The 26,499-nt window shown below is 37.2% G+C and overlaps 1 protein-coding gene across 7 annotated transcripts in view; it reads left to right on the plus strand.

Annotated features, from left to right (window-relative positions):
* Mical (Molecule interacting with CasL) overlaps positions 1-26,499 on the plus strand; it is a 110,219-nt gene that overhangs the window by 12,775 nt on the left and 70,945 nt on the right. For 6 of the 7 annotated variants that reach the window (XR_004464587.2, XM_033339362.2, XM_076622893.1 and 3 more), the window contains exon 1: positions 20,549-20,653. The exons of the other annotated variant lie outside the window; for it this stretch is intronic. Coding sequence is in view for 5 of the 6 variants with exons in the window: in XM_033339362.2 (XP_033195253.1) it covers positions 20,564-20,653 (90 nt within the window). In the remaining variant the exon portion in view is untranslated. Of the gene's footprint in view, positions 1-20,548; positions 20,654-26,499 lie in introns of those variants that run through there. 7 annotated transcript variants of the gene reach the window in all.

Raw genomic sequence — 26,499 nt, forward strand, 5'->3', positions numbered from 1 at the left:
TCCTTCGAATTTAATTAATTCAATGAATGGATAATTAGCAAGATGCTATTCTATACGTGAAAATAGGCCGAAATAAGCCGAAACTGAAGAATTGCAAAGTGGAGAGCTCCGTCTTCGAGAAAATCGAGAATTTGGAAGCTTGTCAAAGATTCTATGGCGAATTTCCTTAACTTCCTTCGAATTTAATTAAGTCAATGAATGGATAATTAGCAAGATGCTATTCTATGCGTGAAAATAGCCGGCAAAGGTAAGACAAAGAAAGAAAATAAGGCGAAACTGAAGAACAGCAAAGTGGTGAGCTTCGTTTTCGAGAAAATCGAGTTGATGAAGACCTTGGCGAAACATGCTTATATTTTTATACTTGGTAATTCTATGTAGAATATGATTCCAAGAAATTTGAGAAGCAATTCGATTTGCAGAAAGTTGTAGCTAAAATTTCTATTTCGGAGTTTCTCGCGCAGATCCCAAAGATTCTACGAAGGTCTATAGAAAGTCTTCGATTTTAATTGCCGCAAAAAGAAAAGGATCTAAGTACAGCAACATAGAAATCCAAGCTACCGGAAGAAACGATGCACGCGTTATTGCAATAAAATGCAACAGCATTAAATTAGACTGAAAGTTTGCTCGAATAAGGCGAAACTCAAGCCGACAACTTCGTCTTCGAGAAAATCCAGTACGACGACTTCGGTGAAGCATGCTTATATTTTTATACTTGGTTGTATTTCATATAGAATTTCATTCCAAAAGTATGCCTGGTCAATAGCGTTAGAGCCGAAGAAATTCGACGAGCAATTCGATTCGGGAAAAGGTCTTTGAAAATACTATTGCTAGCTAAAATTTCTATTTCGAAGTTTCTCACGCAGATTCGAAAGGTTCTACGAGGGTCTATAGAAAGTCTTGGACTCTAGTTGCAGCAAAAAAAAAAAAAGAAAGAAAAGATTTAAGTACAGTAACATAGAAATCCAAGCTACCGGAAGAAACGATGCACGCGTTATTTCAATAAAATGCAACAGCGTTAAATTTGACCGAAAGTTCGCTCGAAACATAGCGAGTAACGCGACGATAAATTTCTTGCCACCTCGCGATCGCGATACAAATTTATTCCTCTTCGAAATCTCTTGCGAATAGATTACCAGCGAAACTATAAATATCTTGCAGCGAAGCACGCTAAAATTCCTCCGTCCCGTGTATCCAAAATATTGACGATCTTTTTTAAAGAAACGATATTTTAGCAGCTCGAGGCACGCGAGTCTCTCCCCTCGGATAATAGCCGGTTTCCAAGCAGTTGCGAAAAATCCTCTTTCATCCGGAGGCTCTCGAGAACGTGGACGAAGAAGCTGAAACGAAGTTGCCTGCGAAAGTTCAAAGCTTCGACTTTAATTCCTGTCCTCGGTCGACCTGATCTCTCAATGGGGATCCCTTCGAAATCGATTCCAGAGATTGGAATTCGCATTCGAGTGGCTTCCTCCTCTATTCTTGGCGCTGCCTCGTCGAAACATAACATTTCAATGTTTCGCTGTACATAGTTGAAGCTGGCTGCGCTGCGTTTCGGCCGAGGGATTTATGAGTTTATCGATCCGTACGAGAATCAACGACGTGGCACAGTGTACTACGTCCGTGGTACTTACGTATCACATGCTTCTAGAGAAGGGACATCGCTCGTTCCGCTTGCATCGTGTGTTTCTGTAAAATGTCAGCGTGCAGATTCTATTTGGTTGTTCGAAAAATTCCTCTCGTTTTATAAGGAAATAATAGACGCGCAATATTTCTTCTTTTGTGTTTTTTCATTGAACTGTGCACGGTCCATTTCGTTCTATTTACTATTAGGTTGGCAACTAAGCGATTGCGGATTTTGTCATTGGGTGGTACGTCAAAATCCGCAATCACTTACTTGCCAACACAATACATTGTGCATTTATCATTTCCCTATAAAAGGTATAAGAAACTTTTGGGACCACTTAATACACACTACTTGTATCTACTGTTAGATCTATTTGGTTGTTTAAAAAATTCTTCTCGTTTCATGAGGAAATAATACACGCGCAATATTTCTTCTTTTGTGTTTTCTCATTGAACTGTGTAAGATCCATTTCGTTCTATTTACTATTGGGTTGGCAACTAAGTGATTGCGGACTTTGTCATTAGGTGGCAATGACAAAATCCGCAATCACTTAGTTGCCAATACGATACATTGAGCATCCATCATTTCCCTATAAAAGATATAAGAAACTTTTGGGACCACTTAATACACACTACTTGTATCTACTGTTGGATCTATTTGGTTGTTTAAAAAATTCTTCTCGTTTCATGAGGAAATAATACACGCGCAATATTTCTTCTTTTGTGTTATTTCATTGAACTGTGTAAGATCCATTCCGTTCTATTTACTATTGGGTTGGCAACTAAGTAATTTTGTCATTAGGTGGTAATGTCGGTTGTCGATCAGTTACCAACCAGTTATCAACGAATTACCTGCGATCTAATTAACGAGCCATTAGCGATCCTATTTTACGACTTATACACTGTACGAGCGTCTCAGCCAATATTGTCTGTACATTAATTTACTTATCATTTTAAATATATTCGACGGTTACAACAACAAGCAATAACATTTAATAAATCCCACGATCAAACATCCTCTACACAAGACCTCCACAACATTGGTTTCATAGTTTCATTAGCTGGCAATGACAAATTCCGCAATCTTTTAGTTGCCAACACAATACATTATGCATCTACCATTTCCCCATAAAAAATATAAGAAACTGTTGGGACCACTTAATACACATTACTTGTATCCATCGTTGGATCTATTTGATTGTTTAAAAAATTCTTCTCGTTTTATAAGGAAATAATAGACGCGCAATATTTCTTCTTTTGTATTATTTCATTGAACTGTGTACGATCCATTTCGTTCTATTTACTATTGGGTTGGCAACTAAGTGATTGCGGACTTTGTCATTGCCACCTAATGACAAAGTCCGCAATCACTTAGTTGCCAACACAATACATTATGCATCTACCATTTCCCTATAAAAAATATAAGAAACTTTTGGACCACCTAATACACACTACTTGTATCCATCGTTGGATCTATTTGATTGTTTAAAAAATTCTTCTCGTTTCATGAGGAAATAATAAACGCGCAATATTTCTTCTTTTGTATTATTTCATTGAACTGTGTACGATCCATTTCGTTCTATTTACTATTGGGTTGGCAACTAAGTGATTGCGGATTTTGTCATTGCCACTTAATGACAAAGTCCGCAATCACTTAGTTGCCAACAAAATACATTGTGCATCTATCATTTCTCTATAAAAAACATAAGAAACTTTTGGGTTTAGGTAATATACACTACTTGTTTGTTGGTACTACGTGTTTTGAAACATTTTTATTTTGAGGATTGATATACTTCGAATTTGAATAATCTCCGTGTTAACAATTTTTCACCATCGCTCTTATCAATCGATCGTAATTGGTCTTTTTCGTCTTGTTAGATATAAATCCATTTTATAAAATTACTCTGTCTTTTTCTATCTCTTATTTTATGAATGCAACATACTCTGTAACAAGAACTTAAGAACAAAGATGTACGTGGAATAAAACTACGACTCGTATAATTTCGTTGAGATATGAAATACAGTGTTGTCGTAGTAAAATAACCGCGCGAGTGATCGTTTTCCTTTCGTCGAGATTCTTTTTACTACCTTTTTATTTTTTTCTTTTTTCTTTCTTCTGAATTTAACTCTCCGACTTGCGCGAGGCACAAGCGCGCTTCGCGAGAAAAGAATACGGTACACCACGGTTGATACGTTATCGTGGTGTGTTTTCAAAGAACGAAACTCAATCTCGACGTGTTCTGCATGGCTCGCCGTAGAAACGGCCGTTTTATTCTTGGAGGAAGTCGCTTGCGAGAACGTCGTCTCTCTGGAAGCGAGGAAGCTGACTTTTTCTTGGCCCATCTCGGAACGTGATGAGAATAAAAATTTGCTTTCAAGAGGGACGAGGAGAATGCATTGTGGTTTCTAATGACTTTCCTCGCTGTTTTAAGCAAGTATTAAGCTCTATAAGTATACTGTACGGCAAACGTATCATTTTCGAATAAAAAAATCATGAAAATTATACGTGTAATTCGGGCTTTCATCGCTTAAACGGATAGCGCCAAGTAAACCAAATTTCGCTTTTAACGAATAGAACGAGGAGATGGGGAAACCCATATTTTAGTTTCTTCACCGTGTGTTTTATTTATTTATTTCGCAATTATCTGACAAATTAATACGATAATTGCTCGTGATATTTATTTATCAATTTTCGATAGAGTAACGAAATTAGTAAAATATTTAGTATTTTAGCCATTAAATGCCGTTTAATTTATTTTACTACTACTACATTTTATTCTACATTTTATTTTTACATTTTAACTACATTTTATTCGAACCTTTAAAAACCATGTATTGTTACGAATAAAACAAACTTGCCCCATGTTCAACACGGTGTTCCATGCTCTGACAAACGAACGTTTCACCCTCGAAATATCCTTCTCGTAGAACAAAACACATCTTCCTCGGTTAATATCTCTTCCGTGAAATATTAACACGTAATTAAGGTTTACACGTGTTTCATTCACGCTGCGGTACCTACGTTTACCGATATTATCCCAGCAAGGGTTTACGCGTTTACAAACGCATTGTCTTGGCTGATTGTCAGCACGTAGGAGGCAACCCTCTCGCATGGGATAGGCCGGAAAATTGATACGATGATAGTTGATTAATAAACTACGTGTTGATTAAACGTACGCGTAATTTTAGCCGCAGTCGACCAGCGATACCGTAGGAAGAACGCATTTGGGCTTTGGAAAAATCGCTTAATGATACCGGTGTCAGGATACCGTACAAATACAGAGATATAATCGATCGTGAAACGATGTTTCAATGTGTAAATGTCCTAATTTACCAAATATTCGCCAGAACAAATTGTAAAGTATCGAGGAAACGATGGAAAAGATCGGAACGTTGTTCGACGATACGCTACTTTTCACGAAACTGTTCCATCAAAAACAAGTAAAAAGGAGAACAGGACAATTTATAGAGAAATACGTAAAATTTCTTTGAAATTCCAGAATAAAAGATTGAAAATTCCTGGTACTCACAGCCATGTAACAACAGCTAACGTCGAGTAACGCGATATTCTGAGATAGTTTGTCCCAAAAGTTTCTTCCCTTTTGCAAGAAAATAGTAGATGCGCGACATTTTTCGTTATTTCATTGAATTATTTTATTGATACATTTTGTTCTGTCACTACAAAATTACCGCGCGATTTTTCCAATTTTCAAATGTGTTTTTCTCTTTAATTAGCTGGCCATCTGCAGTTAACACTGCGGGGCTCAAATCTGACCATCGGTACGCAGAACGTAAATAGAATTCATTGTTTATCGCCTTCGATTCGTTGCAAAGAAAAGATTATTTACTTCTGAAACGAAGAAAGCGATGAGCTTTCCAGCTAGAGTATTTCGAGGGATCTCACGATAGATATCTCAAATCTTTCCTTTAGTCGAGAAGCATACTTGCGAGACGTACATCGGTGACTTTTTTCATTCTCAAAATGTTCAGTAAACAGCGTTTTTTTTACTGAACAGCGTAAACAACGTTTCAAAATATATTTGAAAGCGAGGAAAGTAGCGACGACGAAGTCTTGCTCGAAAAAATCACCCCAAATGTGTTTGAAATGTTTTAACAAATACCACGCGATATAGTACAATGTAATACTTTATCCAGAATACAAATTAATAAAAAGTATGGTACAATATGTTTTTAATATTTTTATGCTGTATATCCTATATATAATATCCTATATTTAATTAACTGGAACAAGAAGAGCGTCACCCGTACTTTGTTGTAACGTGCTAAAAATTACGATTAGGTTTACGAAGCACAGAGAAGCCAGTTGCCAAGCTAAATTTCATCGAAACGAGTAACTATAAACACATATACAAAATACTCGAAAACGATTTGTCACAAGAACCATAGCGTTATTCTATCTACCTGTGGATTGGTAAAGATCTCCACAAAAAAATCTTTTTGATTGCATCCAAAATCGGATATTCTAGTGATCATCAGTGTCAAAAGTCTCAAAGCAACCACAGATCGCAATTCAACCGATGTTGGAAAAGATGTTAAAGTATCATTAGTTTCCAGACTCGCTTTATTTGTAATGTGCTTACATTTTGCAGTTAGATACAGGGAAGACAACAAATATATTGAAAATAATGCCAATGAAAGACCGATCAAACTTTGACATGATTTTTCAAGAGAAGGGTCCAGTTGCGATCCACGATTCCTTTGATAAGTTTGGTTCTCGTGACAACTACAGTACGATGCAGTCAAAAATTTTGTCCTTTAACTTCAAGATCAAGGCCAATCTTGCGGCTATTTTTGGCATACTTTTATCGATCCAAAGGTGTAAAATAACGCTACGATGCTCGTGAAAAATCATTTTCGGACACCCTGTATCTACATCCGGGGACGAATTTATCTTAACGGCAATAATAATATAAGCGCCGGGCCCCGAAAGTGCTTGTCAAACTCGATGTTACTCGATACTGTTACTCGATGCATCCCTTGTTAGTTGATCAGAGATCATTACGCGTCTGGGTATGATCTCGGGCGAGACGAAAATTGCGAGAAAGTAAAGACAAAGAGACATTTTCATTGGAAACTAGAACGACGATAATGGAAGCCACGATCCAATTGTTGCATCGAATTTGTCCCTGGTATGCGCAGTACGGACGATCGCGAGTTTCTATACTTGGTTGGTCGAATTTCTTGCGAGCTTTTTACGCTTTCTACACCGTGGAAAGAAAAAGATGGTTCGGTGGTTCGGTCGATATTGGCCAGCTGAAATCGAAATACTTCTAATTATGGTTATACACGATAGAAAGTGGTGGAATCGGTGAAAATGAAAGTCCAAAAGGTTCTCGTGCACGTGCACGAGCGTGATAACGCGGTTCTGTGAAATTAAAAAGAAGAAACGCATTGAAGAGCAGACGATCTCGTTCCACCCTCTAATATTCGGTATCGTTAGAAAGTAAAACGACGTGGCCGCTTCTTTTTATATTGTAAAGTAATATTAGAAAGTTGGGTGAAAGAATAGAGTTTCGTCTCGTAAGGTGAGCAATTTCGTACAAGTTTGCGCTTCTTAATATCCCGGCGTGATTATCGACGTTCAGCTACTTTTCCAAAATTAATTATCGCTCGCAATTAACCGGCTTGAATTTTACTCGCGAAACGTGTTCCAAGAGAGAATCTGATATTCGAATTCGATCTCGAAATCGATGTTTCTCATTGGTGAGCGTAATTTTGCATCTCGTTGATAAACGAGATTTCACTTGTTCGTCCATCGTAAAGAACGCAGTTAAATTGTAATAACAAGTGGAAGATGCGCGTAACATGCACGAACGAAGATGACGATTTTCATGATTTAGACGTGGCTTGTAAATGTTTTACGTACATATGCGTCCAAATTGGAAGGAAAAATATCTTCCGTAGAAAGAAATGGAAATTTATAGCTTGCTGTAACCGTAATTCTTCTAATATCATCGTTTATCGTGGTAACGATATCTTTTCTTAATTTTCAATTAATTAATTTCTTTGTTTATATTAAACAAGTTTCTGATAGAAATACGCTCTGCAAATGTTTGAAACATTTAGTTTTAGGTTCTAGTTTTAGGTTGATCAAGCATTTCTCTCTCCTCTTCTCTGTAAACGCTTTAAAGTTCGAAATCCATGTTTTCCAATACCTTGCATGGTCAAGTGTTAGTTCGAGGTTTCGACCAAGTTGATTTAACATTAAAAAGGTGTTTAAACATATAGGAAATGAAGAAGTTTGAATTTCCTATCGTCGGAGCAAATGATAAGAAAAATTGCATACGGTGCACTGAGATAAGAGACGTAGGTAAGAGAATAGCAAGTTGGAATAGCAGGGAGTTACGCATGAGTAGCCTTGCGACACACAATTGCTTTCAACCAGACTGTAGCATTAAACTATCTCTTGTTACGATTCTTTTCACAAGTAAAACAAACGAAACAGGAATTCGTGTAAAATTGCAGGATATTCCAGGCAAATTATACGTATCTGTCGCGTTACTTTCTCGATAATAATGGTAATTCTTAAGCAGATAATCTCTTAATCGTGCAACGAAATTGAAAATTTCGAAACAGCCGGTAGCTGAAGTACGATTCGCGTCACAGTTTCAGCAAACGTAAAACGAAGTAAAATAAAATCGAGTTATTAATAAATATGTCAAATCAAGTTGTTAATTATACGCGCAATAGACAAATATCATATTTACGTTAATTTGAAACAATTGTGATAGAATATTGACTTCAGAGATTGTACGATACGTAGAAAATGTGGAAAATATTCCGAAACGTTTGAGAAAAACGAGTAGTACTCGTACGATCAACTTAACTTTAAAGATTAACGTAACTTTAAAGATTTAAATAGAAGAAATTAAGAGGATACAGGATAAGAGGAGATTAAAAAGATAAGTCGCCAATCGACCTTTTGTTTAGCTCGAGCTACGCGTGGCACTCTACTTTGCTCAGTTTTTCCCCCTTCGAATATTATAATTCTTCTTTTGTATCATACGCGAACGTAAATAGATCATCGTTTACGATAAATACGATTTTTTTCAACATTATCGATTTCGATTAATTACGATAAATAGAAGTATACAAAAATCACGAATATATCTATATTTATATCTCAAGCAGCGTTCGGCGATAGTTTATCGAGCGTCAATTAACTGAGATTAACAATTTGTTGGATTGCAGAGGATCGAAGCGTATGTATCAGGTTGTCCGAAAAGTTTCTTTCGTTTTATAAGGAAATAATAGTTTTTTTGCTTTTGTTTTATATTAGTTTGTCGAATTATGCACGAACGCGATAATAGAAATGTAACGAAATGGATCATACCTAATTCAATAAAACAATATAAAACAGAAATGTTTGTTCTTCGTCTATTATCGACATTATAAAACGAAAAAAAACTCTTTGGACAAGCCAATACATCGATATTCGATGCAGCTTTTGCAAGTATCTTGCCGAGTACGAATTAAACGATACTAATCGCGAAACGCTTCTTGAACCATAAAACGTTCACAGCGGAAATAAAAAGAAAGAACTGTAGAATTTGTGCAGCAAAAAATCCCATCAACCAGAGGACTACATATGTCTCTCTTGAAACGTCGAGTCATTAGGAAGCGAACACGATCCGCTCATTTCCCCGCTGATTTTTCGTCGTAAAATACCGTTTGAAGTGCTTTGAACTGCTAAACCTGGTTTCGAGCTCCGGTTTCGCGAGGTTCACGAAATTTCTGGCCGGATGCTCGCTGGCGCGGAAAGCTCGCGCGGCGCGCATAAATTTATTGCATCGAATTGCAAGGAGGAAGGTTTCGCGTACCACGGAATTACGCGGCATGACCCTAATTATTTTTTTCCACGCCTGTAGCTTAGGCTAGTTGCCTCTCTGTATGTGTGTACACGCGAGACCGGTTACGAGGCCGATGCTGTTCTCGCGATCATCGCGATAGTAATTACAACGATGACGAGCAACGATGCTTGTACGCATTCCGCCTACTCGCCGGAAAAACCGACGCGAAAACCTTTGCGCGCGTATAAAACGTAGATTCGAGCTGTCGTCGACGCGTGGTATTTGTTTGTCATTAACCGATAGAATTTCTATCGCGTGCCAAGTCCAAGTTGTTTTAACGCTTTGACCGCCACGTTGGTCATTGGTGCCCGGAGTGCTCGAACTTTTTACAGTTGTAAAAATTCAATGAAAATTGACAGTCAGGATATTTTGAACGTAACCGATAAATAGAAGATTCTTTGAAATAAAAAGTGACCCACTGAACGATTAAACGTTTTTATTAGAACATCAATGAAAAAAGAAAAATGAGAACAAATCTTGCATCTAACGGTGTCACTGTGTTAAAACACTGTGGCGTCCTGAGCGAGCAACGAACAGCATTGGAGGAAGAAATTGAACGATTTGGAGGACAGTAAATTCGTAAGATCGTACGTAAAAGGGGCGAGAAGAGACTAAAGAAATTTATTTACACGACATTTATGTACGATATTTTTACACGGACATTTATTAGATTAGGTATTAGAGAGTATTATATTGAAGACTATGTAACATATGGAAGGAATGCTACTACTTTGTGCCAATATCGTTTTATCTGCAGCTACAAGATTTTATAGGTCATATAAGAAAAAAAAACTGTTTTTTTTTATTTATTTATTAAAATTTACAATCAATTCTCGCATTGAGAATTTTCAGTAATTTTTTCCGCCGTGGCGCAGTGACATGGCTAATTATTTATAGTAAGTTAATACTTATTACAGATAAGTATAATTTATAAGTAATTGCTATAAGTAAGTAAATATCACTTAATATAAGTATCTAATTAAATCTAGCGTTTAGGTCTAGCGGCTAGTGTCTCTTCAGCCTGCGAATCTGGTCGATCTGGTATCGAGTAATCCAGTAATTAGGGGGTTTCGATGTTTGCTGACTCTTTCGCTATATCTATCTCTATATTTTGCTATTTCCTCTTTGACTGTGAGTATCTCGAGGTCGCGATGTATTAGTTCGTTGGTGACATACCAAGGTGCATTTATGATGGATCTTAGCGTTTTAAGAAAAAACTGTTGAAAATGACAACATGAGTTCGTGCTCGCCATCCATATGCAGATGCGTTAGTTATAAGAAATAGTAACTAGGAGATAATCCTAATTACGATCGATAGATTTAATTTAATTTGTAAGCGCGTGCAATAAAGGTTTTTTTGGCTCAGAATGGTGTGATAGATTTATCCATTTAATAAAATAATAACTAGAAATAACAACGAAATAACAACGAAAACAATTCAATTTTCAATTTTCTTTCGCGTATCCGATATATTTCGTGTTAAGAAAAATAATACTAATAATAATGAAAATAGTAATTGCACGTTGGACTTGCATTGGTCTCTCGTGACGAACGATAACTCGAAAAGTTTCAAGCAAAAATAGAAACCTTTGCGCGCTTGAAAGTCTATTTTCTTTATCCGTTCACCCGTATCGGAGCTTATCGCGTGAAATATCTTATCGACGGAAATTCTAATTTTACTAATTCTTATCGAGGATCATTTAATTAATTCTCAAGATCCAGCGTACCGAAACGAAATTTCATGTTCGCGGTCAAAATTTGCTCTGATGCTGGAAAGATCTATCTCGTTTTAGATCTGTTCTCCCAAGTAAAAGTACTGGAAATTTTAGACGAAAACCTATACCCTGACATTTTCACAAACACTGGAAAAAGCACGTAGGAAGTCGGCGATGAAGTGGTTAGATCGAAAACGTTGTTCGGCCAAAGGTTCGATATTGGGATAGCTTTTAATACCTGTGATCTATAGCATTCGATGAAAGGGTACGCTTTCATTAAGTGGTCAGAGATGTACTTTGCTTCAACGGAGAGAGAGAGAGAGAGAGAGAGGGAGAGCGTAGGGATGAAGTTAGAACACGGTTGTTAGTTTTCTGTAATTGGCTATTGGGATGGAAGTTTTCGACCTGGTTTTCAACATCTACGCCGGGTGTTCCGGTTCTATTAACAGAAAGGATATTTCATCTGAAACTTTCGAAATACAATATGTAGTTCTCGAAACTATCGCCTAAAAATACCAATTCTGTGGAATTACGTAGAGACAAATACATTTCGTATATATACGGCAGGACTAAGTTCTTTTCTATATTCTCCCAATTAAAATGATTCGAAAATACGCACACATACATGTACAGGGCGTGGCCGAATAACACGCACAAGCGAAACAAGAACAAAATAAAAAACACGATCTTCTGATTTAAGGTTTACGTTTCGAGGAAATCGTGTTTGAAAATTTATCAGGCTAAAATTTACTCGAACATGGCTAGTTGCGTGCGCGCCACTGTAAACAGTTAACGAACGATAAAAACAATCAAAATAACAAAAATTACATTTGTACTTCGAAGACTGTACTTACATCTGAGAAGGGTCTTGTCATACGTGTAATTAACAACTAGTCTAAAGGAAATTCATCAGAATCGCTTGGCTTTGTCGTCAGACAAGTTCTAGAAGAGTAGAGTCTCGTTAATCATCCTGAAAAATCTGACAACGAAAGTAGATCACCGATGATGATGGTGTCTGTCAAAGCGTTTAACAATGGTAAGAATCTTCGACGAATGTAAAAATAGAGCACGCCAAGTTGGCTCGTGCAATCTGGTTCGCGATTCGCACGCGAACGATTCACCACAGCACGTGACGCGTGTTTCGCATAAGAGACAAACGTACGGCGATCAAAGCTCGCGATAGAACGGTGGACGGGCCCTTATTGAACGATCGTTCCATTTTCGTACCGTCATTGAAACGTGACCGGCAGTCCCGATCGCGGATAATCGATATTCGTCTGCGTGGTTGACTCACAGGACGATAACGTTCCACCGCAAGCAGGTATAATGATCACGCGCCACAGGGATGACGATTTTCCTCGGTGCGCTTGCATGCTGAAACCGAAACGTCGTGATTCCAAGACGAAATCGACGCAAACTTCTTCCATGACCAGTCGCGCGTGTTTCGGTTTCTTGCTTTTTATTCTTTTCGAAACGAGACTCGATGGAGTCGCCAACTTTTCGCAGATAGTTGCCGGAATTACACACAAGGAAGCTCTGTTTCCGTTTAAACTCTCGTTTGCTTTCTCGTCCAGTTAGTTTATTTCCTGGTCGTCGCGCGATTTTAACGTTTCTTTGATTCTCGTTTTCGGTACAACGATTTCAGTTCACGCGACGCGATGGAAAAGCTCAGCGATACAAGGCGAACCTGTGTAACCAGCGTGTTCTAAGTCGTGGTGTACTTCTCCATTGGACGATTTTATACGCAGCTCAATTATGCCAATTGTTTCTGGAATATCGTGGTTCTTATCGTTCTCAGCAACTGTTATTTGCGAGATTTAACGAAACACCGTGAGAATAATTTCCAAGTCCTCTTACACAATTCGGTTAATATTATCAGTGAAATCTTACGAGTCGTATTAATGTACATATATGTCGGAGATGAAAGGACACCGGAGCCTTCCCTCTGGAACTTCGGGAAAATCCGTAAAATTGTAATTAAAGTTTACAGTCGTAATTAAACAATTTGCCGTCATTCTGCCCGATTGTACTTGTTTGCGATTTGTGATAATAAACTTGGGCTCAAGGCGACCATCAGTCGCCGAACGTAGCCGCGGTCAACGGGACGGGCGCTTCGCCTAACAGAGGTGTGGAGTTATAGTATGATCCTCGTTACAAGAAATACCAATAGAGGTACTTGACAGTAAAACATTCCAACGGTTCCTTCGGACAACGAATACCTGATGTTGAGGCACGTACACAGCGCAAGTCCAGTTAGCCCGAGGACCTGCTATAAAACCTGGGTTTTTTCGGCAATTAAGATTTTCCAAACGGACAGACAGTCTTTGTCCCAAATTGACCAATTGACAGCGACGTCAATTTCCCTTACTTTCGGAACGAGGGCTATACTCGACGAATCCGATGATCTCGTGTCCTTAGACACACCCCATCGTAGTTTTCCCCTGTGGCATCATTGGGACGAAGATCCATTCTTTCTTGAGATTCCACCGACGAAGGGAGCAGCGCCTGACGATCAGTGAGTTTGAGTTAGAGCAAGTATCTCTTTCATCCCGTTGACCGCTGATTCGTCATCGAACCTAAGACCAACGTCGCTAACATCGCAAGTGCCCAATCACCGCTGTTGACTGTCGAATCGGTAGTGTCCATACTCGTAGCATCAGGCCGTATCTTCGTTATCACACAACGATGGCTAACTCCAAGGGAGGTCTATCAAACGCCCACAACCCTGTTCCTGACTCTTCTCCGACATATACGCGAGTATGTACGCACACGTACGGAAAAAGTACGCGTTAAATTTACCAGTGCGTATTAATAATTGTTTTCGTTTTTGTGATCAGGATCGTTAAATTAGCAAATGATATTGGTAAACGGTATTAGTAAATTATTTCTTCAAGGGAGAAACGATATGATTAAATGCTTGATCCAAAAAAAAAATGTGATTAAACTTCAACTTTAATGAAAAGATCTGTATTTTTCCAGACATCGCGATATATCGATAAATCTTCAGAAAAACGTACGAGAAATTCTCATTCGCCACTCTGTATATTTAGCTTGTTTCTGGAAAGAAATTACGCTTGTAGCACTTTTCCGCAATACCATCGATTATTCGTCGTGACACACTTAAAACTCCGTAGAGCGAGAGAAATTTACTTATTGTTAGATGGTGTTGCGAAATCATCGACTATATGCATACAACATAACGTTATTTTTATCCGAGACATTTCACGCATGTCAGTTAATCGCAGTTTCAAAACAGAAAGAAATGAAAATACAAAGAACATCGTATGCACGAAACAAGTTAACGCGCACACACACATATACAGAGTGGTTGATAACTGGTGGTACAAGCGGAAAGGGGGTGATTCTACGCGAAAAAAGAAGTCGAAAATATAGAATAAAAATTTAAAAATTTTAAAATTTAAAAAATTAAAAGAATAACGTCAATCGAGACAACGATCTACAGTAAAGTATTCGACGAAATATCGTTTGTGAATGAGATCTCTGCTATTATTATACCACACAAAGGATATAGCCTAACAAACACGAAGATGCTACCCCGCTGGGGGTAGCCACCCACATGATAATCAAACAGCCAAAAAATTCTACCAAATGTCCAAATCGAACAAATTATGAATGTAAACAACTAAATAAAAAAAAAATTATTATACCAACTTCGCTAAACGTGGTCAGCGTATACAGGGTGGTTGGTAACTGGTGGTACAAGCGGAAAGGGGGTGATTCTACGCGAAAAAAGAAGTCGAAAATATAGAATAAAAATTTGTCGTTCGAGGCTTTGTTTTCGAGAAAATCGACTTTGAATTTTCGCTCGGTACGCGTGCACTTTATCGCGTCTCGTTACAACGGATCTCACTGTAGATCGCTGTCTCGATTGACGTTATTCTTATAATTTTTAAAATTTTAAAATTTTTAAATTTTTATTCTATATTTTCGACTTCTTTTTTCGCGTAGAATCACCCCCTTTCCACTTGTACCGCCAGTTACCAACCACCCTGTATATAACAATTAAGATTTCGAGCGTCAGGCCACGACAAAGCTACATGACTACGTATGAATAAAATGTCTAATATTATACTTGGCGTAGCAACAAATGAACGAGAAACCAGGAGAGATCGTGGGTCAGGTTGAAAAACGAGAATGCTAGAAATTATCGCGTTAGTGGCGTCGCTTGGAACATCGGAATACCGTTCTAATCTCTATTCTTGGTATACGCCTCCCACGTAGCCGAGCAAAAATGTAACTTCTAGAATAACCGATCGAAAATATTTTTCTCGCGCTCCTCCATCATCCGGATTATCTTTGTCCACGTTATCGTGTTTCGCGAATAGAAATCACCGATAAAGTTTTACTAACGCGACGACGATCATACTACTTGATAACGCTGCCTGTTTCGATAATAAATATATTGTACGTTATAGAAAACGTAATTGGAAAAAGAAACGAAACGCAGAGACAAAGCAGCATATGGATAATTGTTACGCGTGAAACTTAAATTGATATTATTTTATCGAGCATTTTTCGCGTACGTGCACGAAGATTTTCTTTTTTTTTTATTTATTTGTTGAAATTACAATCAATTCTCGCGTTGAGAATTTTCAGTAATTTTTCTGGCGTGGCGCAATGATATGGCTGTTTATCTACAATGAGTTAATACTTATTATAGATAGGTATAATTTATAAGTATTATAAGTAGGGTGCACGAAGATGACGGCACAAAGACGTAATAAGAACGTGGTTGTTACTCGTGTAATTTCCATATCATTTTATGGTTAAATGGGAGAAGCGTAAAGAGCGTAATTGGAAATTGGAAATCAGAGTCGCAGCAGCAAAGCGTAATGTGCGTACTTTCGTCCATTTTTCTTTATCCTTCGAATAAAAGGGAATATTTCAATGTGATAGTTGTATGATAAACGAAAAGGACCTCTTAGACTCGAACGTATCTAACGATAAGTCTTTCGATAGCGGCCGATAAGTCGAAAAAGTTTCGTGAAAGCTAAAGAAGTAAGTAGGTGATCGTTAAGACGAACGATATTTGGATAGACTGAAAATTTAAATATTATGACGAGCAACGTTCGAATAGCCTGGACGTTTAAATATCGCGACGAGTAATATTTTGGAAAGAAATCGAGCCGAAAGATGATTTTGATAACGCAGGATCGAGTTAGTCGTATAAATAGGAAATGATTTATCGCGTTCTTCTGTTGCGATCTTTGAACGTGCGGTAGAATTAACATGTAGAACACGGAAGAAAGATAACATTGCAGTTGGTTACATAAAACAGGTAAACAAGGTATAAATGACTAAATATAATCATAAAATTGTTAAGACGCATAAGATGTTCGACATAAAAATTACGTTAATAAAATCATTCTAGCAAATGTTTATGAACAATGTATTTTATAAGCTACGATGCATGTCGTATTCGTTCGAAGAACTCTTTATCCGAACAGAAATACATTTCGATTAAAAACATGTTACAATCGCTATAGCGTGCAAATTGTAAGAAATATAAAATATAAAATTGCAAGGATAGAAAGGAGAAAAATTAAAAGAGAAGCAAGTAAAATAAAACAAAAATAAAAGTTCAATTTATTTCTACGCTTTTTCGCAGACCAAAATTCCTCGATCGAGACGTTGCTTTTAACAAAAGCAGGCCAAAGTAGCTCGCAACAACCTTGTTTGCCCAGATTCATTTAACAGTCATAAGGAAACTCGTTCGATTCGTTGTTGGACGATCGTTCGACGTTAGTCGAGACAGTCGAGACACGCAACAGAACGTGTAATGACTAATGACTAGCGAGAGTACCAAGTCTCGAGCGCATTATCTTTACCTTGAGTCACGGAATCTTTTTGTCTTGCTACTGTGCCAGTCTCCGTGAAAACGTTAATTGTAAGTGGTTTAACAATCGAGAGTGAGAATGACGGACGAGTTGCGAGCGAGAGAAATATCCGATCGAGAAAATGGCCTTTTAATTCTTCTTCGTGCGAATCGAAATGAAAAATGACGAATGAAACGATGATCGAGCAAATGTATTATTAAAAACATCGTCGATCGATGTGTTTTAAAATCGGTGACACCCACGCTTTCCTTCCAAGTCGTTCTTTTATCGTATAATCGATCATGTGGGCGAATGGAAAATTTAACGATCGCAAACAGATCGATGGACGAAGGAAGCTTGGCGAGCCAACGTGTGCGCGATTGCTTCAGTTGTTTCCACTGAAACTTTTTCAATCGCACGAAAGTTTGAGATTACGCGGAAACTCGATTTATTATTGTAATTGCGAACGATGTTCTTTCCATGTATTTAAAAAAGATATCCAGAATGTAGGGTTTCGCGTATATTTGTTTGACTCATTCTGTGAAAGACTAACGAGAACAATGGCTGGCTTTTTTATACTAAATATTTTTTAAAAAATATTAATCTATCGATTATGTTTTATAATATAATTCTGTGGATTTTAATGGCTCTTTTATATTATATCCAGAATGTAGGGCGTATATGTGTTTGACTCATTCTATGAAACAATAACTAGAAGAATGGGTGGTCTTTTTTATACTAAATATTTCTTAAAAAATATTAATCTATCGATTATGTTTTATAATATAATTCTGTGGATTTTAATGGCTCTTTTATATTATATCCAGAATGTAGGGCGTATATGTGTTTGACTCGTTCTATGAAACAATAACGAGAAGAATGGCTGGTTTTTTTATACTAAATATTTCTTAAAAAATATTAATCTATCTACTATGTTTTATAATACAATTCTGTGAATTTTAATGGCTCTTTTATATTATATCCAGAATGTAGGGCGTATATGTGTTTAACTCGTTCTATGAAACAATAACGAGAAGAATGGGTGGTCTTTCTTATACTAAATATTTCTTAAAAAATATTAATCTATCTACTATGTTTTATAATACAATTCTGTGAATTTTAATGGCTCTTTTATATTATATCCAGAATGTAGGGCGTATATGTGTTTAACTCGTTCTATGAAACAATAACGAGAAGAATGGGTGGTCTTTCTTATACTAAATATTTCTTAAAAAATATTAATCTATATACTTTGTTCCATAATATAATTCTGTAGATTTTAATGGCTCTTTGATGAAATTGATTAAAATATGTTCTTTTAAATATCATATCTGTACATATTTTTCTAATGCGAATTAAATTCTTAGATCTTTTTAATTTGAAAAATATCCAATAATATCTAAGGATTAAGATCGAAATTCATTTTTTTATTTTTACGAAATTTCTATTTATCGATATCGTACCATAACTAACAGACTGATGATGATGTAAAAAAATTGTACTTCACGTTCTAAACGAAAACAACGAAAACGCAATCGTCGAATGTTTTCTAACAAAGTTTTTCAACGAGTCTAAACTCTAAACCACCGAATTCGTAGTATAGGTATCCGCGAATGTGTACAATATCTGTGCGAAACAAAGATCGAGAAAATTTTCGAACAAATTCGTTTTCCATGGAAAAAGTTCGAATTCCTTAGTACGGTGTTATTGTAAGAGGAAAAGGAAATTGCAAAGATTGAGATTGAGTTTTAAACGATGACCGAGCATTACGTAACACGATCCGTGGAAATCTTCTAAGAAGGTAGAAATAAGCTTGTGCGGTGTAATTTGTGATGCAGCAATTCGTCTATACGTTACGTTGCAATAATAGTAATATCGAACGAGGCTACTAATTTCGACCGCAGTTGCGAAAGTCAATAATTTACTCGGCTCGTATTTTCCGCTAATTAAATATAATTCCCTCTCGTTGTATTAAAACATTTCGCAGCGATATTAAATATCGATAATAAGCTTGGATTATTTATCAGTGACATATCAACGGTTATTTCTATTCTATTAGGAAAATAATTCCATTTTTATACGTTTTATCAGCGATGTACGTTGCGACAGAAATAGCAATGGCAAATATAACTCTACGAATGCAAATGACAGTTGCGCTTCAACATTGAAATGCATTCGCAATTTTTATGCGATTTTCTTCATCGGCATGCGTTGCATCTGGCAACTAATTACTTTGATTACGAGAATTTCATTGTTTTTACGTAACGTTTAAAACGAATAGACGAGCCGATGTACGCAACAAATTGATTCACGAAATATTTCCTGTCTTCTTTTCAAGTTTATTTAGAAACAAAGTATTTCACGATCCCTAGATCGACGTTACAAAAATTCTTAATTCTCGGGAATCATCGGAAACCTGGAACATTTAAACAAACATACACGCGCTCGATTTACTTCCAAAGTTGACCTGTTTTCGGAAATAAGAAATCTCTTTTGAAACACGTTTGTTTTAGACTTTCCATTTATCTTATCCCGCAGAATCGCCTCTTTCTCGTGCTACGCTTTTTCGGGATATCCAGTGACTCATTTTACGATCAAATTTCGGCGTACCATCGGTAAACGAGCTCTTTGTTAAAAAAAGAACAAGTGAGCCAATTCTGCAAGGAACCAGTTTATTAAACAAATAACGAAATCTCGACGTATCGTTATTTACTCGATAAACGACAAAGAAACGAGAGGAGAAACGACGAATCGATGCATTAACCGACATATCCTTCGTTCGAAGACGATAGAAAGTATTTGAAATTTTTTGAATTTATTTTTGAAGCAAGTTGAAATTTCATGGCGAAAATTGTGGTGCTCAAAATAAAATATAGACGTATCTGATATCTTAAAAATATATTTGTATAAAATGTAATTGTAATTGAAATTGTATAAAAATGATTGGAAAGAATATCAGAAGCTATCGAATTAACGAAAAGATGCGAGATTTTCATTTCTATTTTATATCGACAGAAATTTTAGTTTTACTTCGACTTTCGATTCGCTTTCGATCATCCGAGTGACTGAGATTTAAAATCAAACGATATTCGTAGAATCTGCTAGTACGAGTCAATAGAAATTTCCTTTTAAATTCGAATGTTCAATTCGTAGAAATCTAAATTTTACTTCTGATATTTCGTTACTTCGAATTTTACTTCGATATTTCGAAATTTCAAGATAATCGACGCCCCCAGCGTTCCCCGATTCTTCCAACGAGAAAATATAAATTCGCTCGAGGCACACTGGTCGATATCGAAAGGATCGTTGCATCACGATCTCTCGTAGATCGTCCAGTGAATCATGTTCCGCATTTAATTGACTCGAGCGCGAATGCTGCGAGCTACGTTTAGATGTAACTTCAACGCATCGAGAGTCCGGAAAAGACGGAAAGAAGACTAACGTGTTTCGGTTCTATTTTTGCCAGCCGAAAGGTCTCGTATTTCTGACGTCGCATGGCGTGGAGTGGTAGTTCCATTTGATGCAACAACCGTTTCGTCGACAGCATCGAACTCGAGAATTTGCGACCGAGAAGGCTTCTCTTTGCGGTGAAATACCTGTTGATAAACGGGTAGGTTCTCGTTTCTTTTCGTCTTTCTTTTTCCTTCGTTCGTCCATTTGGATTTCGCTGGAAATTGGATAGCTTCGAGTCTTTTTCAACCAACGCGCAGAAAAATCTTATTAGCAGAAAGAGAGGGATAGATGAAATGCTAGAATTCTTTGTTAAAAAATGTGGAAACATAGAGACGCTAATGGACCGGAAAAAAGAAAAAATAGATTCTTTGAAAGAATAGAAAATTTTCATCGCTTTCGCATGGCTCGATCCTTAACTGATACAATTAATATTGCCTTGGCAACTAAGCGATCGCGGATTTTGTCATTAGGTGGTATTGATCAATCCGCGATCGCTTACTTGCCAATCCAACATCTTTACCATACACGTTAAAGAATTTTTTTTGTAAAAATCGTTCCTAAAAATCACTATGTTTGTGCTTTGATGTCGTACCGAATGGCAGAATCGTTTTTTTTTTTATAAATGTGCAAAAAGGATTTGAAAAGTAGAGTATTTTTTAGACGAGTTATGGGATTTCTTGCGGGATTTTCCACGATGCTTACTACGTTCGATAACATTTAAAGATATAAATTCTGCATGGAAATTTTATTCCTTTTATATTTTTAGTTTTATACATTTTTATACGTAAATTCTTTTATGGAAATCGACGCAGGCTCGTACAATAGCTACATGCATATTCTGCTGTTCTTTCAGTGGCGTCTCGGAAGCCAGCAACGTACTTGCAAATATTCTGAAAACAAAAATGAAATCGAATAACACGGAATATTTTTCAAACACGCTGCATGGAACATTTTATCGAAATCTTTTCAGTTCCGTGTCGACTGCGTACATATTTTCCTATCTTTGTACCGTTATATAAGCACACGGGAATCTACTCGCAAATATTCTTCTATTCGAAACAATCCCGTCTTTTAACATCATAATGTTTCTATTACGCGTACAACAAGCGATGCACGGCAATGCAAACTATCGATATGAATCATTCGTCGAAATAAATGATCGCGGAGCAGATTAAAAATAGCATTGGTCGACAAAGTTCACGATAGAACGTTCAATAAGAGGAAGTCTTGTTTCCATAGAACAATTGTTTGTACGCGTTATACGCACGCTTGTATATTCGCTAAGTTAGATATATCGTAGAGATTTTAATAAGGCGGAGCGTGTGTTTGTAGATTTGTCGTACGGACAGCGTAGCTATCAAAATAAACGAGCAAGGTTTACTCGAGTTAAGCGTACGTTCGAAGATAAGAAAATATTTGTTCAATGAACGTGTTTAAAAATCTGCATGACTCTATCGACCGTGCGAATATCGCGTTTAATTATTCCTTCGAGTGCCGTCTTATCGTTTATTAAGCGCTAAATCATTATCATTATCATACGTAACATGTTCTTGGTTCGTCGTATCTTTTATCGTAAAAAAAGAAGAGACGTTGATACAATTTCGTAGCGCGATAATAAAGAAGATTAGGTTCGATAAGTTGAAAAATGTACACTTTTGCTCAAAAAGTTTGACGCGTGGTAAAATTTCATAAAGAAACGACGATAGCTATTCGTAAACATTATTCTTGCGTATTATTGAAACTGTGATTAAAGCGTGGGATTTTCTACGTTTGCAGGAGATTCGAAGACGCAAACACGCGCAGAATACGCGAAAATATACACAAAAATATGAAAAGCATTGCTTGAGATATTTATTATATTCTTATTATATTCCTTCGTTTTATACGGAAATAACGGATGCACGACATTTTTCGTTTTATATTATTCCATCGAATTACGTATGATCCATTTTGTCCTATCAAAATAAAGATCACGACGTTCGACAGATTAGCTTTCGTGTTTGTACAAAGACGCGTCGTTGTAAAAGACGTGTCTGTTAAAAGAAAGACACTTCTCGGACAACCCAATAAGACAACTTTCTATGTATAATCTACAACTTCTGTTTCGTTAATTCCAAATTACAAATTCGTTAATTACAAATTCGTTAGTTGGAAATCAGATTTAGAAGAATATGAATTTCCCTGAATATCAACAGCCTAATGATCAATTGTACCAAAAAGTAGAGGCTGGATATTAATTGTAACGTTCTTGTGTCTGAGAAAGACGTAAGAGAAACATTTGCTTTGTCCAGAAAGCAAACAGCGCTGCAGTCTTTTAAACCGCAGTGTATATGTTTGCGAAAGAACGAAATTTTTCTATACTCCATACATGCTAGGTTTGTATAACAAGAAAAACATGTTTAAGGAAGATAGAGACGGTTTTCGAAGGATAAGCTTGTCGAGGTTAAGCGTTTCATTCGCAGATTGCTAATATCTTCCGTCAAATGATTTTTTCACCATACGACGATAGATAACATCGAAACACCTTGCAACGTGTTAATCGTTGCAAAGTATAACGACCTTAAATACGGATTTATGTTTCTTACTTCGTTTATCGAAATGTGGAATGAATTGTTTCTCTCTTTCTTTTTTTATCTTTTGCCTCGTAATTTTTCGACGTTAATGTCATTAATGTCGATCAATCTTTTAATCAATATTCGATCAAACCATAGGAATATTATTATTCCAGAGTACTCGGTTGATATTAAAGAAAGAACCGTTTGCATAGATGTTGTTTCGCGTAAAAGCTCGAACGTCTCGCGTAATTTCTGCGTTTTCGATGAAATTCGCTGTCAAATCACGGTTCGCCAAAAATAATAAACAAACTCGGTCTTTCACAATTTTACAAATTTACCAAACGATGGCAGTCGTCCAAGCGTTTATCTTTTTTTATCTGCCTACGTTGGCGTAGTAATAATTTCTAACGTCCTGTATTTCAATTACATTTCCTATCTTCTGGATTTTCATGTTACGTCGTATCAACGGTCTTTTAAATTTCCTCGTGATCGATCGTAGGTGGACCGGTAACGATATCTAAATTCTTATCGATTCGACCAAAGTCGTTCGTATTGCATTTCCTACGTTGCTATTTTCCATCAAATTGTATCGTCTTTGTCGCAACTAAGCAGCTACGTTTCGCTTTATCACGATGCAATTTCAAACTTCATTTATTTCGTTATAGTAAATATCGATCGTATAAAGCAGAAAATGCTTACGCGTGAACTTAACCGACTGTGCGAGCCAACTACGCTTTTATTTCCATTTTCTTCTTGCATGAAATGGATTTTAAAGGTACATTTTTATACTTTAAAGGAGCCATAAATTTAGAGCGACTTGTACATTTTTCTATAATTGCAATTTCATGTAAATTTCGCTTGGGAAATTCAAGCTTCCTTTTTCTATCTTACGTACAATTAAGAACTTTTATTTACGTACGTTGCACGCTAGCCTTCGATGTTCCGTTTCCATTGCACGACGTTCGTCGATACCGCGCAGCATGCAACGATCGCGAACTAAATTAAATTGAATTTGGTATAAGAATATCCGCTGTTGTACGCTCGTCTATTTGCAAGCAATCGTTAAAATTCTCTCTCTCTCTCTATCTTTGGTGCTATTTAAACATTTTTATTTCCACGCATTTCGCGTCTTCCGTCTTTTGTTTCCTTTAAATCGCGTTCGTCATTGCGACACAGCGCGAGTACTTCGATTATTTTTCAAATCAACGCGGTTCCAAACCCGGAGTTCATCGACGCGGTAACTTCAAACCCGCGTTAATCCTACTATTAACAGCGATTCGTCGTTTCTCTCTTTATGTAATTGTAATTATAGAACATAACGGTACAACCAGTTTACGTGTATGTTGCATTAATCGCGTTATCGTGGAACAAGAAGTGGTCGATTAACAACAAGACGATTAGGCTTACAACTTTAAACTTTAATCTTATCAGTGCGAGGAATTTAATATTTCATCGATTCAGCTGCTAAACGCCACTCGTAATTTTCTTCGTACGTTTGAAGCTTGTCCAGCGTATTTCACTTCGTTACTCCTAATTATCCTCTAACCGTTTTACCTCCTTTTATCCAGCCTTCGGTTAATCGCCGATGAAAATAGCACGATTTCCATAGCTCGAGCATAGTTCATCGACATGGCGAATTTACGTTCCTCTCCGTTGCTTTTCACGCCATTGAAAATCCCTATTTCTATGCATTCCGCGGCTTTTATCTGTTTCATCGTCGCCGTGCCATGTTCTAAAAATCGACATTCATTTACTACACGGCCACTTAAATTCTAGAACAACCAATTTTTCTTAACGCGCGTACCTGGATGTTCTGATGTAAATAATTATAATTAACGCGACGTGGTTGAAATAAAATATATTAATATATAAATATATATGTAATAACGTAAATCCTTTGGGTAAATCAGACGATCAATCGTGGAAAATCGAGAGAATCGATTTTCCGAGTTCTAAATTGCCGTTCTTCTCTCGTGATATGATCTATTCGGCAAAACGATTGCCGGTAAAACAAAGCAAAAGTAAAAACGTCGGTTGGCGGGTAGTTCGAGTTCTATAGAATTCACACACAGACAGACGGACAGACAAACACAGCATACACACACAACAAACACACAGACAGACAGACAAACACACACAAACACGCACAGAGAGACACACAGGCAACACACAGACAGACAGACAAACACACAAACACATACACACAGAGACACGCAGACAAACACACACAGAGAGACACACAGACAAACACACACATAGACAAACACACAGACAGACAGACAAACACACATACAGAGACACACAGACAAACACAGATAGACAGACAAACACACACAGAGACACACAAACAAACACACACTCAGAGACACACAGATAAACACACAGACAGACAGGCAAACACATACACACAGCAGACAGACAAACGCACACACGGAGGACAGACAAACACACAGGCGGATAGACAAACACACACAGAGGACACACACATACAGACACACACAGTCACATACAGACAAACATGTACACACACACGCAGCAAACACACACACGCAGACAAACACATACACACAGACAAACGCACAGACAGACAGACAAACACAGACAAACTCACAGACAAACAAACACTCAGAGACACACAGACAAACAAACACTCAGATACACACAGACAAACACACAGATAGACAGACAAACACACACAGAGACACACAAACAAACACGCACTCAGAGACACACAGATAAACACACAGACAGACAGGCAAACACATACACACAGACAAACACACAGACACACAGACAAACAAACACTCAGAGACACACAGACAAACAAACACTCAGAGACACACAGACAAACACACACACACAGCAGACAGACAAACACACACGTAGAAAACACACACACAGACAAACACACGCGCATATACACATATTCCTATTTTGATCTCGATAAAAGTCAACGTTCGTTCTGCCCAAGACTATCCATAAATTTTTAGTAATTTTAAGAAACAGACCGGTAGCTTTAGCGTCGAATTCGCGTTAATTCGGCCATCAGCGATCCTTTGTAACTCTTCCTCTTACACTTTACGTCGAGTTTATCATCAGTGAACGACAAACTATCCTCGATTAGTCCGTAATCGATAAAATTTGCAATTTCGACGCGTGGAATTTATATCTCTATCGATCCAGCTACTAAACGCCACTCGCAATTTTCCTCGTGCATTCTAAACTCGTCTTGCTCCTTCCACTCTCGTACTCTTAATCATGCTATATCTCCTTACCTGCTTCATCCAGCCTTCGATCAATCCTGGAACGAGGCAATGCGACTTGAAGCCGTAGGGTTCATCGACTCGACGAATTAAAATTTATATACATCGCTGCTTTGCTTCTAAACTATGCAAAAGTCGTTCAGCTGTATTCCTTATCTTTCGCGCGATTAGAGATTTTTACGTCT

Source organism: Bombus vancouverensis, chromosome 1, assembly GCF_051014615.1.
Source record: "Bombus vancouverensis nearcticus chromosome 1, iyBomVanc1_principal, whole genome shotgun sequence".
Taxonomy (NCBI): domain Eukaryota; kingdom Metazoa; phylum Arthropoda; class Insecta; order Hymenoptera; family Apidae; genus Bombus; species Bombus vancouverensis.